Source organism: Barbatula barbatula, assembly GCF_947034865.1.
Source record: "Barbatula barbatula genome assembly, chromosome: 21".
NCBI lineage: Eukaryota > Metazoa > Chordata > Actinopteri > Cypriniformes > Nemacheilidae > Barbatula > Barbatula barbatula.
Window position 1 is genome coordinate 12,570,995 of NC_136784.1, and position 13,881 is coordinate 12,584,875.

The 13,881-nt window shown below is 40.3% G+C and overlaps 1 protein-coding gene across 3 annotated transcripts in view; it reads left to right on the top strand.

Moving 5' to 3' along the window:
- The window catches only part of znf704 (zinc finger protein 704), a 35,508-nt gene that overhangs the window by 16,695 nt on the left and 4,932 nt on the right, over positions 1-13,881 (top strand). For all 3 annotated transcript variants that reach the window (XM_079484496.1, XM_079484498.1, XM_079484497.1), the window contains exons 3-6: positions 8,450-8,553; positions 8,744-8,985; positions 11,412-11,512; positions 13,574-13,832. In XM_079484496.1, coding sequence (XP_079340622.1) covers positions 8,450-8,553; positions 8,744-8,985; positions 11,412-11,512; positions 13,574-13,832 — 706 coding nt within the window. The remainder of the gene's footprint in view (positions 1-8,449; positions 8,554-8,743; positions 8,986-11,411; positions 11,513-13,573; positions 13,833-13,881) is intronic.

Sequence of the window (13,881 nt, forward strand, 5' to 3'; positions counted from 1 at the left end):
TTACCCATCAGTCCAGTCTCATAAAGGTTTTTATGAGGTGCTCCACGCCCCCCCCCCCCCCCCACGCACACAAACACGCAAAGTAAGATTGGGAGCGTCTCCGGCGTTCTGATGGGTCCTTTGGGAACTGCAGATATTGGTGTGGATGGGGGGAGGATGAGGACCATGTGCCGCTGTGAGGGATGGTGGACGTGACAATGTCTACGGGAGATCTATTTCGTATGCCTGGGGGGTACACTGTTATTTTGACATTGAAGAGTTGACTTTAAAAGGTAAATGTTTTGCACGCAAATCAAAGTTTGGGTGTCTGGTTGGTCGTTCACTTGAGGAAAGAAGGCGAGTCAACTTTACTCTCACGAGACGGAGGTACATGTGTACGCCGGCACTCCATTAGAATCACATCGCCGCTGGTAAACTCCCGTGTGATTTGTACTATTGAGCAAAAAAAGTGCTTCGCTGCCTTCAAGTCCCCCTGGAAATGTTCTGCTTGGGAGTTCAGAAGTTTCTAGACGTGAGTGCTTTTGGTTGGAATAAAACAGATGTGCTTGGCAATGTGTTTTTCACTTGCTGACAAAGACAGGAAACCTCTTACAGTACAACAAAATGAGGAGCGAGGAATATTTGTGTCATGTACTTCCATGGAATGATGGGAAATGTTTTTATTGCACATGCTGTTTAATTGGCTATGCGTTGAAGTGGGAGTCTACTAAAAACCCAGCGATGGCGTTGTTTATTTCTGCGCACGGTCCGTGTTGTTTTAGCACCCAATTCACTAAAGGAATTATGCAAATGACATGCGTCACGAACATACTCTGTGAATTCAATTTTCCCGTCTTGCCGACCAGTTCTAAGTGCTTTGCGGACGATAAAGCAGACTTTACAGAATCCGCACAGCGCATTTAAATGTCTTCATATAGGCTTTAACCCTCTTCTCCGTCATGCGATAAGTTACGACTGCCGTGATTAACAGAAAACATCCGCAGACATCTCTCTTCCGTTCACCTGCGGGGCGGTAAAAGCCTAATGTTAATTGCATCGGTCAAGTACGTCTGACATTTCGTGAATAGAGTGCAAACTATAAAAACAGTCGTGTGTAGAATCGATGCGGGCTTGCTCTGAAAAGACTTTATAATGCCCTGTAGACTTTAATGACTCACTCGACTGCTGCGTTTATTTCACATGGTTGTCATACTATCTTGTTTTTCTTGAGATATAAAGGAGTGAATTGCTTACAGCAGAGATGCGCTGGCTTTTTCCATCGCTCATTAGGTCAGACAGAAACATCAATTCCGCCCGAGTCTGTCAAAGCAGTTGCTAATGGCTGCATCACGCCGTGGCTCTTAAACACCCAGCACTGGCACTCTGTCATGCCGTCCTCTATATCCCTCTCGTCTGGAGCATGTAATGCTGTTTATAGGGAAGGTGTTTTATATTTTGGTTTATCTTGAACACGCACACGTAAGAAATAAGGCTGTGCTTTACCGTGAGTAGGTCACGGCTGAAGGGCGATGTTTGGCACCACGCAATGTTGCTAAGGGTGGTGCTTAGGATGCGTAGAGATGCACAGAATCACATGTGAAGTGGTCATAGCCGGGTCGTATTGGGAATAAAGTGCGTGTAACCCTTACTATTTGGTTATTTAGCCAAATATATAACTAAACAGTTATTAACTAAAACAATTGAAGAATTGTATGTTTAAATTCCTGCAAGATATTTGTTTGTATATACTGTATACTGTATATGCATTCTTTAATAAATAATCATCATCATATTCTACGAATAATTTGCATTTTGTACAATAAATATCATAAAAGATCTCCATTTTGTACCATATATCCCATATTTTGATTAATGTAACATGAGAGGGTATTTAAAGACAAATACTGTACAAACATACGACCACCCAGACATACATTTTGGCCACCACTGTTATAATCCGTTTTTTCTAGATATACAACAAGATGATGAGAATTATGTCGTGACGAAAGAAAACTAATACAAATCAAAGTTATGTAATGTTTTTAGGTATTATTTTAGCTTGAAACTTGTAACTTGGCATTAGCGCCTATTGTTTTATTGGTCCTGCGTGACCTATCACTTTATCGCTGCCTGAACTCTCTGTAAGTTGGATAAAAGCATCTGCTAAATGACTCAATGTTAATGTAAACGTAGTGTCTACAAAGTAGCTTTTATTTGTTTTAAATTATTTGTTTGCAAATAAAAGCTTTTTTAAATTTGCCTTATCTGACATGTCATGCTACTGAAATAGTTTCCATCTATGCTGGACTCCTATTGGCTGCCCATTCCTCATTATTTACTCCAAATCATATATTTTAAATAACGTGTTTATTAAATAAACATTTTGTTTTCTAATAAGAGAAGTTATGGTTTCACAATTATATTTTTATATTACAATTAAACAAATACCTTTGGAAAAAGTGTTTTTTAAGATCACATAACACATTTCAGTCGAGTAATCCTACAACGGTAGTGAATGTGTATAGTAATACTGAAACACTATAATCTCTTTTCTATCATGTTTTTGGTTGCTGTAACCCGGTCATTTCAAGCATACTTGACATATTTATTACCTGGCAGAATGAAAAATGTTCTTTCTTTCATGATCTCACATGCTGCCTTGTACCGTGCCAGCGTGTGGTGGGGTCAGATAAAGCCTCACTTTATATTTCCCTCCTCAAATACTGCTGCAAACCAGCCCCGTCCTAAATTTGATGTCGGCTGTAAATACCGACGCTCTACCCATCATGCGTTTACCAGGAATCCAGAAGTCTCCCTCTTTGTGAACGTATTCATGAACGCTCTTGAGCGCTACAAGGAATCGTAAAAACTCGACACACAAGACCATGCGGGCTGGGACGGGAAATGCTGTAAATGGCCGAAACGGTAACACTTTACAATAACAATTAAGTTTTTCTGCATTTATAAGTGCTTGTCAATGTTAGTTCCTGGTGCATTAACTAATGTAAACAGTGACGTTTGATTTGAATAATGCATTAGAAAATGCTAACAGTAACATGAATTAATATTCATAAGAACTGTAGAAGTATTTTTCATTGTTAGTTCATGTTAGCTAATGCATTAACAAATTGTTAACAAATAGCAGCTTATTGTAAAGTGTTAACGCCGAAACACTGCTGTATTTTGTCCCGTCACAGATTAACAAGTAAACAAGGATATCCAGCATTAAAAGAAATCATTGTTTGGCTCTGGCTTCTGGCTGCAGGCCAGGTTTCACAAGCACAATGTTTATGATTTACTGCGGTGATCTGGGCAGCGTGTGCGAGGTAAAGAGGGGCTGGGTTTGGCCCGTTGCCAACCGCTGGGATTTCTGGGCCACCTCAAGCGTCCATGTGATGACCGACAGTAACCCCCTCGGGCCCCGTGCAAGTGCTCGGCCTACGGGAGTCGAGATAACACCTCAGAGCGGACGGGATGAAATGAGCATGTGATGGGAACAAAGAACATACGTGTTTTTATATCCACCGTGTCAACGGCCCACTCGACCTGTAATAATACAAATTTATAGATAGTGAATGGATTAATCTTAGCTTTAATCAAATCAGAAAGAGATAAATGTCTGCATCCCGAGGTTAATCACCTTCCCAGTAGAGCGTCCTGCAAGTTAGAGAGAGAGAGAGAGAGAGAGCTGTAGTTTTAATCAAAGTACCAGATCAGTTCTGTGTATGAAACAAACTTAATACATTTTTTGGGATGATGAATAGGGTGTTTCTGTACCATTAACATCGCAATATATTCAGGATAAGAAAAACCTGCATTAAAAACAAAACACTCAAAGTAGTCAAGGTTGAATTCTGTATCAATGTAAGTTTTACGTCTCGGGTGGCCGGATCGTCCCGTGTGATAAGAGAAGTCTGGAGATGTGTGTGATTTATATGTGTGTTATTCAGTAGGAAATGAGCATCGTACTCTAGTGACTGTAATAAACTATGGGCGGGCCTCTGTTCTGCCTCTTGTTCTCTGTGTTTGGGACGGGACGGGCTGCAGTTTTTCGGGGAATTCCCCTGCCCTGAAACCGCCTTGTTGTTGCACAGATATCTGTGTTTACTAAAGCTGAAATGCAGTTGTTGATGCCGTTGTTTTATTTTGACAGGCTCTTTTTTTGGGCAGATCTCAACAATAAGGATTTGTTTGTTTGTTGAAGGGAAATTTACTGTGCATCATGGTTAGATTCATTAAAAACTGAAAAAACATTCCCCCCAGTCATTTCAAACCTGTATGACAAAAAAAAAGATATTTTGAAGAATGTTCGTAACCAAACAACACCGACCCCCATTGACTTCCACTGTATGGACACACAACCACTGAGACGTTTCTTAAAATATTTGTTTTGTGTTCAATACGGGTCTTATGCAACTTTGAAATGACATGAGTTTGAATAAATAATGTTCAGTTTTGGGTGAACTGTCCCTTTAAATGAGCTATGTTATGCATCTGCATACAATATACAACCCCGTATTTTGACTCTGGACTCAGGCCATTCACATTGTTACGATAAATGTGTTACACGGACCCTCATTGATTAAATCGAAGTTGAAAGACATTGGCTTGGGAAAATATCTGTAATTCAATGAGTTGTTATTATATCCACTAAACCCCTGTTCTGTTTTTTGAAACTTGAAACATCTCTGCAGTTACGTGCCAGTTATGTGGGCGCAGGACCTCCTCAATAGACTCATTAAAGACAAAAGTCCAGATGTCTGGGAAAGGTACCGATGGATAGCCTTTCTCTAGCCACCCGCTCGCTCATTTGTCTTTTTGCAGGTCTGGACAGCTAAGAAAAGTTGGCACATCTGTGCGCTGAATCGCAACAGATGTCGGCCCACCGCCTCCCCCTCCTGGCCGGCCGCCATCTCACCCATTTACCTCTCTGACCAAACGGACCAAATCATGTTCGGCTTCCTGCAAATGACGGTGACCATGGGAAAGATTACAGGGCATCAATTGACCCTTAGATCTGAGTAATTCAAACCCGGCCTTATTTTAACCAGAAGGTCAATCATTTCTCCGTCTTCTTGGAACAGTAAGAGCACATTTATATGGCTCTCTCATTTCGGGATGGTCAGCCGGGTTCCCGTCAGTGAGATGGGGTTTGAGAGTCAAATGAGAGACAGCCGTGGCTTTATTTTAGAGCAAAGCATCTGTTTGTTGCTTCTGTTTCTCTTAAGGAAAGTAACTGAATAGATTTCTATATATTGTGGCCATTCCAGTCCTGTGTGTGTTGAATTTTATGGAGTGACGTAAATTCATCCAACAGCAATGTGAAAGACATATGTGTTTTTTTTACTTTTCCTAAATACATGTACAAATACTACTGTTGTTTTGCTTAAAAGTGAATATGAGCTTTGTTTTCTTTGCAGTATTTGAGGTCTGGAAAACTACAGAAGATATTTTCTGCTATTATGACCTGTTTCTCCGGTTTTCATTTTCTGCAAATAAATACAAATAGAAACAATAAGCATCAAATATTTCTCAAGCTAACAATAGGAAAAAAGAGTATTGGTGGTTCACAGATTGAAACGAAAGTGATAATTTTACCTAAACACATACCTATAAATAGATAATAAAAAAATAATTATATTTCTAAATAAGTGATGATGGAAATGAATGCCATGGTGTATCTGTGCAAGTATCTGTGAAATTACTGCCCTATAAAACAGGAGGATTCAAATGAAAGCAGACCCTAAATTCAAATTAATAGTTGGATTTTGGGGAGTATGTAAGACATTTCACACATTCGGCCAGCCAGGCAAAAATTATGAGGAAAGAAATGACAGTGGGTTTCGATGTTTTGTGACAGAGTTATGGAAGTAGGTTATATGCTTATAAAATTATATTTGACCAATTTTACATTTCTCAAAAAAAATTCTTGGCAGCTTTGAATGCTGACATTATAAATGCTGAATATTGATAGTAAATAATTAGCCAAGATTTATTTATTTATCCCAATAATAATGAAAAAACATTACATTTAAAATCCAATGTTAAATGATTTAAGTTACGGGTGTCACAAGGTTTTTCCTGTGAAACACAACAGAATATATTTTGAGACATGGTTTTGTGTCCATATAATAGAAGTCAATGGGGCAATATATATATATTATAAATTATGAAAGATTGTACATTTTTGGGTGAACTATCCCTTCAATGTCACACGTATAAAATATCGCACACCTGCTTACAGTTTTGCCTTAAAGTCCCAGTGAAATAAAAAATGACAATGCCTTTTTAATGAAATATTGCTGCGTTTATCGTAAATAGTTTAGCCATGTGGGGTCATTCTATTTTAAAAAATCGTGCGCCCTCTAAAAATTCAGTAATGACTATCCATCTTAAATGACGTATGTTAGACGCCTTAGGCAGAGCATCCTTCAACTCCTCCCCTTCAACTGTCAGTCAGCTGCCAGTTCCTTTTCAAAATGCAACGGCTGTTTTATACATCCAATCAAATTGCAGAGAAATCAAAAGCAACGCTCACTATTTTTCTCACATTCAAAATTCCGTTTCACTCAGAAATGCGTAAAAATACGGAAGTAAAAACGATAGCAACTTCTGGTACACGGCCACTCTAAGAGTCACAATTGATACAAACTCTCACCCTGTCCCGAAACTCATTTTTATTTTGTGTTAAAATCGCAAAATAAACCGAATTTAAATTGAATTTGTCCGATAGAATTATATTTTAAAAGTAAATTTTAAAGAGATATCGTGATAATATCGATATTGTTAATCATTTTGATCAAATGAATGTGTTTAAATGAATGTGTGTAGTTGTCTCACAAACCCTCAGTTGGTGTCTAGTCTTTGGCAAATAAAAATCACTCACTGGTTGGTATTATAAGTAAATGTGGGTAAGTGGGCAAACGGGAGATTATTGGTTTATTCTGGTTATTCTGAAGCGTCTCTTTGCTGGGCTGTTGTATGCAGTATTATGTTTTGCATGCTCGTCAGATTCATTGTTACCCGTGACTATAATTCATGTCGTATATTCATTCACGATAAAAGATTAGCAGTCTGGGTGAAATCCTATATGTTGGATCAACCTGCTGTGTGTATCTGTGCGTGGCAGCTGGGGGGCAGTTAGTCCTCGCTGGTTCGATGATGCATCTACACACGCCGCTTTATCCCCAGTCAGATGCATGTTGCTCGGCTGAACGTATTACGCACCCTCTCGTATAATTTCCGCTCATAAAGGCGGCAGCGCTTCCCTCCTGTGAATTGATAAGGACACTAGTTAATGACAAATGCGATTTAGGAGTTCACTTTTTTCTGGCAGACTGGAAGTATATCACATGTTAATTACATACCATCCCATGCGTTTCTCAAAACGTACAGTATATCACCGGATAAAAGATATTAAAGCTCTTAATTAGACGCTGTCCAGGAGCATCCAGCGTGGCATTATATAGAAGATCCTTCACACCAGATGCGCTCTCCCAAGGTGACCAGGAAGTGACTGTAATGGGGGGTCCTGGGAAATGTAGCATCGGATGGGACGGCTGCCTGCTGTGATTTATCCCAAAGCCGTAATGACATCATTCTCACTTGAAACATAAATTAGGCTCCATCTAATGGAGCTCCAGGATTTCTTTGTCAGCCAGAGGTCTCTCTCCTTCTCGCTTATGAGATTTCCCGCTGCGTCGTGAGCAGGGCATCTCGGATTTTCTCGAGCTGACAGCTGAAAAGATTTATTACACTTTCCGTACATCATTGCACATCATTCTCAACCCTTCAATCACAGTGAGGAATTGGCACGGTCAGATTTTTACACATTCCCTTAGCTGTATAAGAACAATAACGCCTTATTCATGTCTGAGTTTTTGATGTTTACAAATGTGTAATGGCTCAGCGCTGGCTTGGTGCGCCTTTTTTGTCCAAATGTATTGACTCGATGACTTTCGTGAAGAAACATGGCGTTTCACTTCGTCTCCGTGAGGGATGAGAGCATCTGTCAGGGCAGATGTGCCAGTTCTGTCCATCATATGAACACTATGCGATGTAGGTTTGGAGAGCGGTGAACTATGCAGCTGGAGAGAAAGCGCGGAGCAACTTTGCACGCTGCAAATATTGTTGTCTGTACAAGTGTTTTGTCTTGTTTTCAGTAAAACCCAGAAATGCAAATTCTTTCATCGTTTATTCACCCTCAAACCTATGACATTCTTCTGCAGAACGCAAAAGGAAATATTCTGAAGAATGTTTGTACCTGAACAACAGCGGTACTCATACACCTGCATTTTGTGTTCATGCAACTGAAGTGAATGTGGGTAGTTGAGAGACTAATATAAAAAAGGTCTGATGTCAAAAATGAGATGAAAGAAGAATCTTCTCATGATATTTTTATATGATACATATAAATAATATAAAACAAAGTATGTAAACAGTTTGTTTTCTTTATTCTGCTACCTCACAGGAAGTCAGAGGAGGAGGTTGATATGGACAAGGTGACAGCTGCCATGGTGTTGACCAGCCTCTCCACGAGTCCTCTGGTGCGCAGTCCTCCTGTGAAAGTCAGTGGTAAGTAACTTCACCACGATCACAGCTCTCGTGACGTCATTTTGGACTCTTGTCTTTGAGAAAATGAAAAAGAAGTGCACTGGTTCAACTGTCAGAAGAACAACATGCTTTTTAACTAATCTGTTGTTATTTACCAATTGTATTGCAACGTCTCTGTTCGCCATCAATGTGAACCGTTCTCCACAAACAGACGGTCTAAATGGTTCGTGGAAGGATGGAGGCTTCACGCCGTCCAGCTACAGCAGCAGTGGATATTGGAGCTGGAGCGCACCGAGCGACCAGTCGAACCCCTCCACGCCCTCCCCGCCCCTGTCCGCCGACAGCTTCAAACCCTTTCGGATGCCCAGCCTCAACGGCCCGCCAGACGACAACATCGACGAGCACGACGGGAACAGCCTGCTGTTCGACGAACCCATCCCCCGCAAACGCAAGGTGAGCCTGCCGCCATCTCAGCTTCACTTATGGAGATTCGATCTGGCCTAACTCGGTTAAACGTTACGATTGGAGGAATAGATGGCAAAAGATAATGGGTTTACAACGGGATGGAAAGTACGCCGCTGACGTCCCGCTGACCGTGTTCCTGGCACGGTTGGTGATCCTGGAAGTTCTAATGCAATTTGCAGCGAGGCGGAGACATTTCAGGCGAATATATGCCACACAAAGGCTTCGAGATATGAAGTTTATGCGTGTCAATCAAAAGAAATTCAGCCCATGTGTCTGGACGTTTTTGTTTGGTTTCATTCAATATACAATACAGGTCCTTAAGCTGTCACTTGATGTCCGATATTAAATCCTGAAGCGAACCCAACCGATCTAATATGAGAAAGGCTTATTGAAGGACCCTCCTGGCACGTGTTTCATGACATGTAATACTGTTCTTTCCTCCTTGAGATATGGATTTTTGAAGGCGCCTTTACTAGAAGTGGCAATACTGTGTCCAAAGACAATTTACGTGTCCCTACATAGGCAAGTAAGCAGTGAACTAGGCCGCTCACAGGCACCAATCTACTTTATCTTCTCATTCGGCAGACTAATGTCAGATGCCTCCAAGATTCTGTCACTCTTCCCTCATTTGTGGGAATGAATAGGCTTCCTTCATCTCCTTTATAGTCTCTCCATCGCGGGATTGCAGGACAACGTTGGTGCTGTTTGTCATCGCCTTGTTTCCTTTATCTGTGTTATCAGTCCTGCGTGCGATGACAATAAACATGTATTGCCACATGTATAGAGTTTATTATACGGCTTATATTATTACACGAATATATGTTCATATAGTAGTGCTATGGGCACTTGATATATGCGATAAAAGAGATCACACCAAAATTATTCTTCATTCATTTTGTGAAACGGTTCATTCCAGTCCTTGAATCTGATTGGTCAACGGCTGTGTTTTATTCACGATAAAGCACAGCTATGACTGACCACTTCAGACAATGATTCTGTCAATCATTATGCTTGCTAATGATCAATGAAACATTTGCTCAATTCGCCTGCTTATACTTTGCACTAAAAGTATGTGCTGTTTATGTAATGGAAAAGTATATACTTTTTAGTGTGTAGCAAAACAATATGCACGCACTGAGACATGCTAACAGGAAACGCAATTGGCCCCTTTGTTGCCTGGACAACGTTGTACCCATTAACTGTCACACACATAAATGGAAAGAAGAGCTGTATTTTGATGTGTTTAGTCATTCACTTTATCATGTGTAATGTTAACACTAAACTATATATATTAGTTTTGTGCGCATCAGTTATTTAATTTTATTAATATTAGCCGTGAGCGTGTGCATCATTCTGCACTTTGAATTTCTACCCTAAGTAGCAGACCATCCATTGTCATTTCTACCACCCAGTAGTAGACTGCCATTGCCATTTCTTCCTACTATGGGAGTCAATGGTGGCCAAGAACTGTCTGGTTACAAGCATTCTTCCAAATATCTTCCTGCGTGTTCATCAGAACATAGAAATGTATACGGATTTGAAACAACTTGAGGGTGAGTAAAGGATGACAGAATTTTCATTTTTGGGTGAACTGCCCCTGATTTTTACTTCATGAAAGTTGCACTGGTACAATTGTTTTGAAAAGAAGTAAAAGAAAAGTTTGCTCACCCTCAAGTTGTTCCTCTGATGAACACAGAGAAAGATATCTGGAAGATATCCTCATAACCAGATTCATTCATTTCCAGCTTTACCCAGACAGGATGAAAACATCAACATGTGAAATCATTAGCTGCCTTCTATACCATCAGTCAGTCCTATCCCAGTGTCTCTCCTGACAGAACTGTCCAGAGAATCTTTCCAAACCGAAGAAAAATGGCAAAGCTCGCCACTGTGACCTTCAGCCGACTTCTGCCGAGTTGATTTCAACACAAGCAGAGCCGTCCGGTTGAGTTGTTATCAATGAAGAGCTGCTTCACGGCGAGGGGGAATTGAGTCAACACTGTTGTCATCCAGGGACACTAAACGGGAAGGAGCGGCTTTGTTTGCCAAACCAACACAATGGCGCAAATTAAATTAGCATCCTGACGGTGGTAAACACGCTAGCACGAGACAGCCGTGATAGAGGCGCACGTCAGGAGATAAAAGTATTGAGACCTTCATCTTCTCGAGTGGAGTTTTGACACGGACGCTGCAGTTCACAAGAGACAATTCTGCAATTAGTGCTGACATGTCGTGCCACAAATCGCATGAGCTCTTGACGCCGCGCTGTTGTGTCGCTCTCAATGACGACCAATTACCAGCCTCAGACCGGACGAAAAGAGACATCAGAAGATGAGGCGGTTGAGCCCCCCATCTCAGAGAAGAGCTCTGCTAGTCGAGTTTGGCTTCTCATATTTTCTCTGTGTTTCTGACAGAACTCCATGAAGGTGATGTTCAAGTGTCTGTGGAAGAACTGCGGGAAGGTCTTGAGTACGGCTGTTGGGATCCAGAGGCACATTCGAACCGTCCACCTTGGGTAAGGTATACAGCAGGGCATCCGGTATATCCGTGCTTCATCTATTTGATTCTTTCTTTAAACTAGGGCTGTCACAATGTAGAGGGGCGAAAGTTTGAAAGCATTGTGACTCTCAAGCTATAAGTTTATTATTATTTGAACAGTACATTATTTACAGCACAAGGTTATTATAGTTTACTTCAATTCAAACTTTTTGTTTATTGTATTTACATTTTGGCCTAGAAATTATTGGAAAAACTAAAATTATAACAATGAACGAAAACTCGAATGAAACTAGAATATAAATGAATTCATCTTACATTAGCAACATAATAAAAGGAACATAAAACGAAAAAATCTAAAAATAAAAGCTCATATTAAATATTAATAAAACTTAAAAAAAACTATGAAAACTATAATAAAGATTGTTACAGTATTATCATATCTCTATAATAATTGTAATATCGCGGTTATTGCCATGACTGGTATATTGTTGTAACACTCGCTTTGAAAAAACTTGTAAGAAACGACACTAATGACATTTTTGTAGCGAATTGTTGAAATATAAATTGTAACACACAACTTAAAAGGCAACATGACAGATTAGATGATGTGGAAGTAAACGGAATTTCAGAACTAGGAACGTCTTACATTTACATTTACGCATTTAGCAGACGCTTTTATCCAAAGCGACTTACATCACATGATGCTATACATTTGTATCTGAGTTTGTGCAATCCCTGAGATCGAACCCATAACCTTGGCTTTGCTAGCGCCATGCTCACACCACTAAACTACAGGAAAGCTACATATCAAATATCTTTTAAATTCACCCTTGTCACTAAAACAAAACGACATATCCTGTACTCTCAGGCAAAAACACTTTTGCTCTTTAAAGGTCTTTATAGCATCTGTGGGTGGACATCAATCACGGTGAACTCTGGATAGCCTATAGTGAGAGTTAAAAGTCAGCAGGAGAGTCCTGATCCAAGACTAATTCCAGCTGGATTATCACCACACTCACACTATTACTGCGGGGGGGGGGAGTAATGTTTGCAAGATGAAATGATGGTAACGTTTATGTGACACGTAATGTCTAACTAAACCACACAAGTGTCAGTAGTGCTGGGAGATACAGGAGGATTTTCGGGATCTTTGTTTTCTAAATTGTAAAGTCGGGTTCATTGAAGGGGCATGAGAAAGTCAAACTCGAAACAATAAAGACAGTACTGTGTACTATTATACCATATTACTATCTATACACAATACCATACGGCACCACACTCTATGCCACATAAAATCATATAAACTCTACCATAATGTACTATCCTATAGCACACTACACCATTCCATATAATAAAACACTATACTTCACCACTATATACTATATTCTACTATACCATAGGCCTACTATTCTATACTGTACTGGAGACTTACTACATCACACCATAGAAAATCACACATGCAAAGCTATACAATTCTATACTATACTACCCACATACTATACTGTACCGTATAAATCATACACAATAACGCACTATTCATTATATACTATGCTCTACATACTATACTGTAGTAGGTATTCCATACCATAGAAAAATTCATATTTAGAAATACTATGACATAATATACTTTACTATTCTTTACTATATTGACATGTTCTTTAGTATACTGGATACTGGAACTATTATGTCCTATACTTTTCCATAGTACAGGCCCACCATACCAAGCTGTACCATACTACACTATACAGTGCTTTATATTGTTTTCTACAATACAGTACATACTACACTACTAAGTATACTTTAGAATTAGGATCAGTATTGAGCAATTGGTACTTTAAATAAAACATTTATTATCAGATTAGGATTAATGTGCCAAAGATGGTCATTTCACTCCGTCTTCACATCTCCTGAGAAGCACAGAAAGTCATTGTCAAAATGGTGACCGCAAGCAACACAGGCGTGGAAAGAGACAGAGGTGTGAATGATGAATTCGTTTCCAAAAGGAGTGCACAATGTGCAATACTGGGGTGGGTTGGTTTTCAGTAAACAAATACTAAATGCGAGACTCTCTCTCCAGGCGGAACTGTGACTCCGAGTCCAGTGATGGCGAGGAGGATTTCTACTACACTGAGATTAAACTAAACACAGACTCCGTGGCGGACGGTCTGAGCAGCCTGTCTCCCGTCTCCCCGTCTGTGCTGTCCTCCCCACTGACTCTGGACCAAAGACTGCCGGATGGGACCAACGGAGCGAAGTGCGAAAACGGCACCACCACCCCCCTCAGTCGGTCCGCTCCTAGTGCACTCTACCTAGTGCACACAGACCACGCCTACCAGGTACCGCACACCATCATCCAATCATCATGCTCATAAGACATCCAGCACA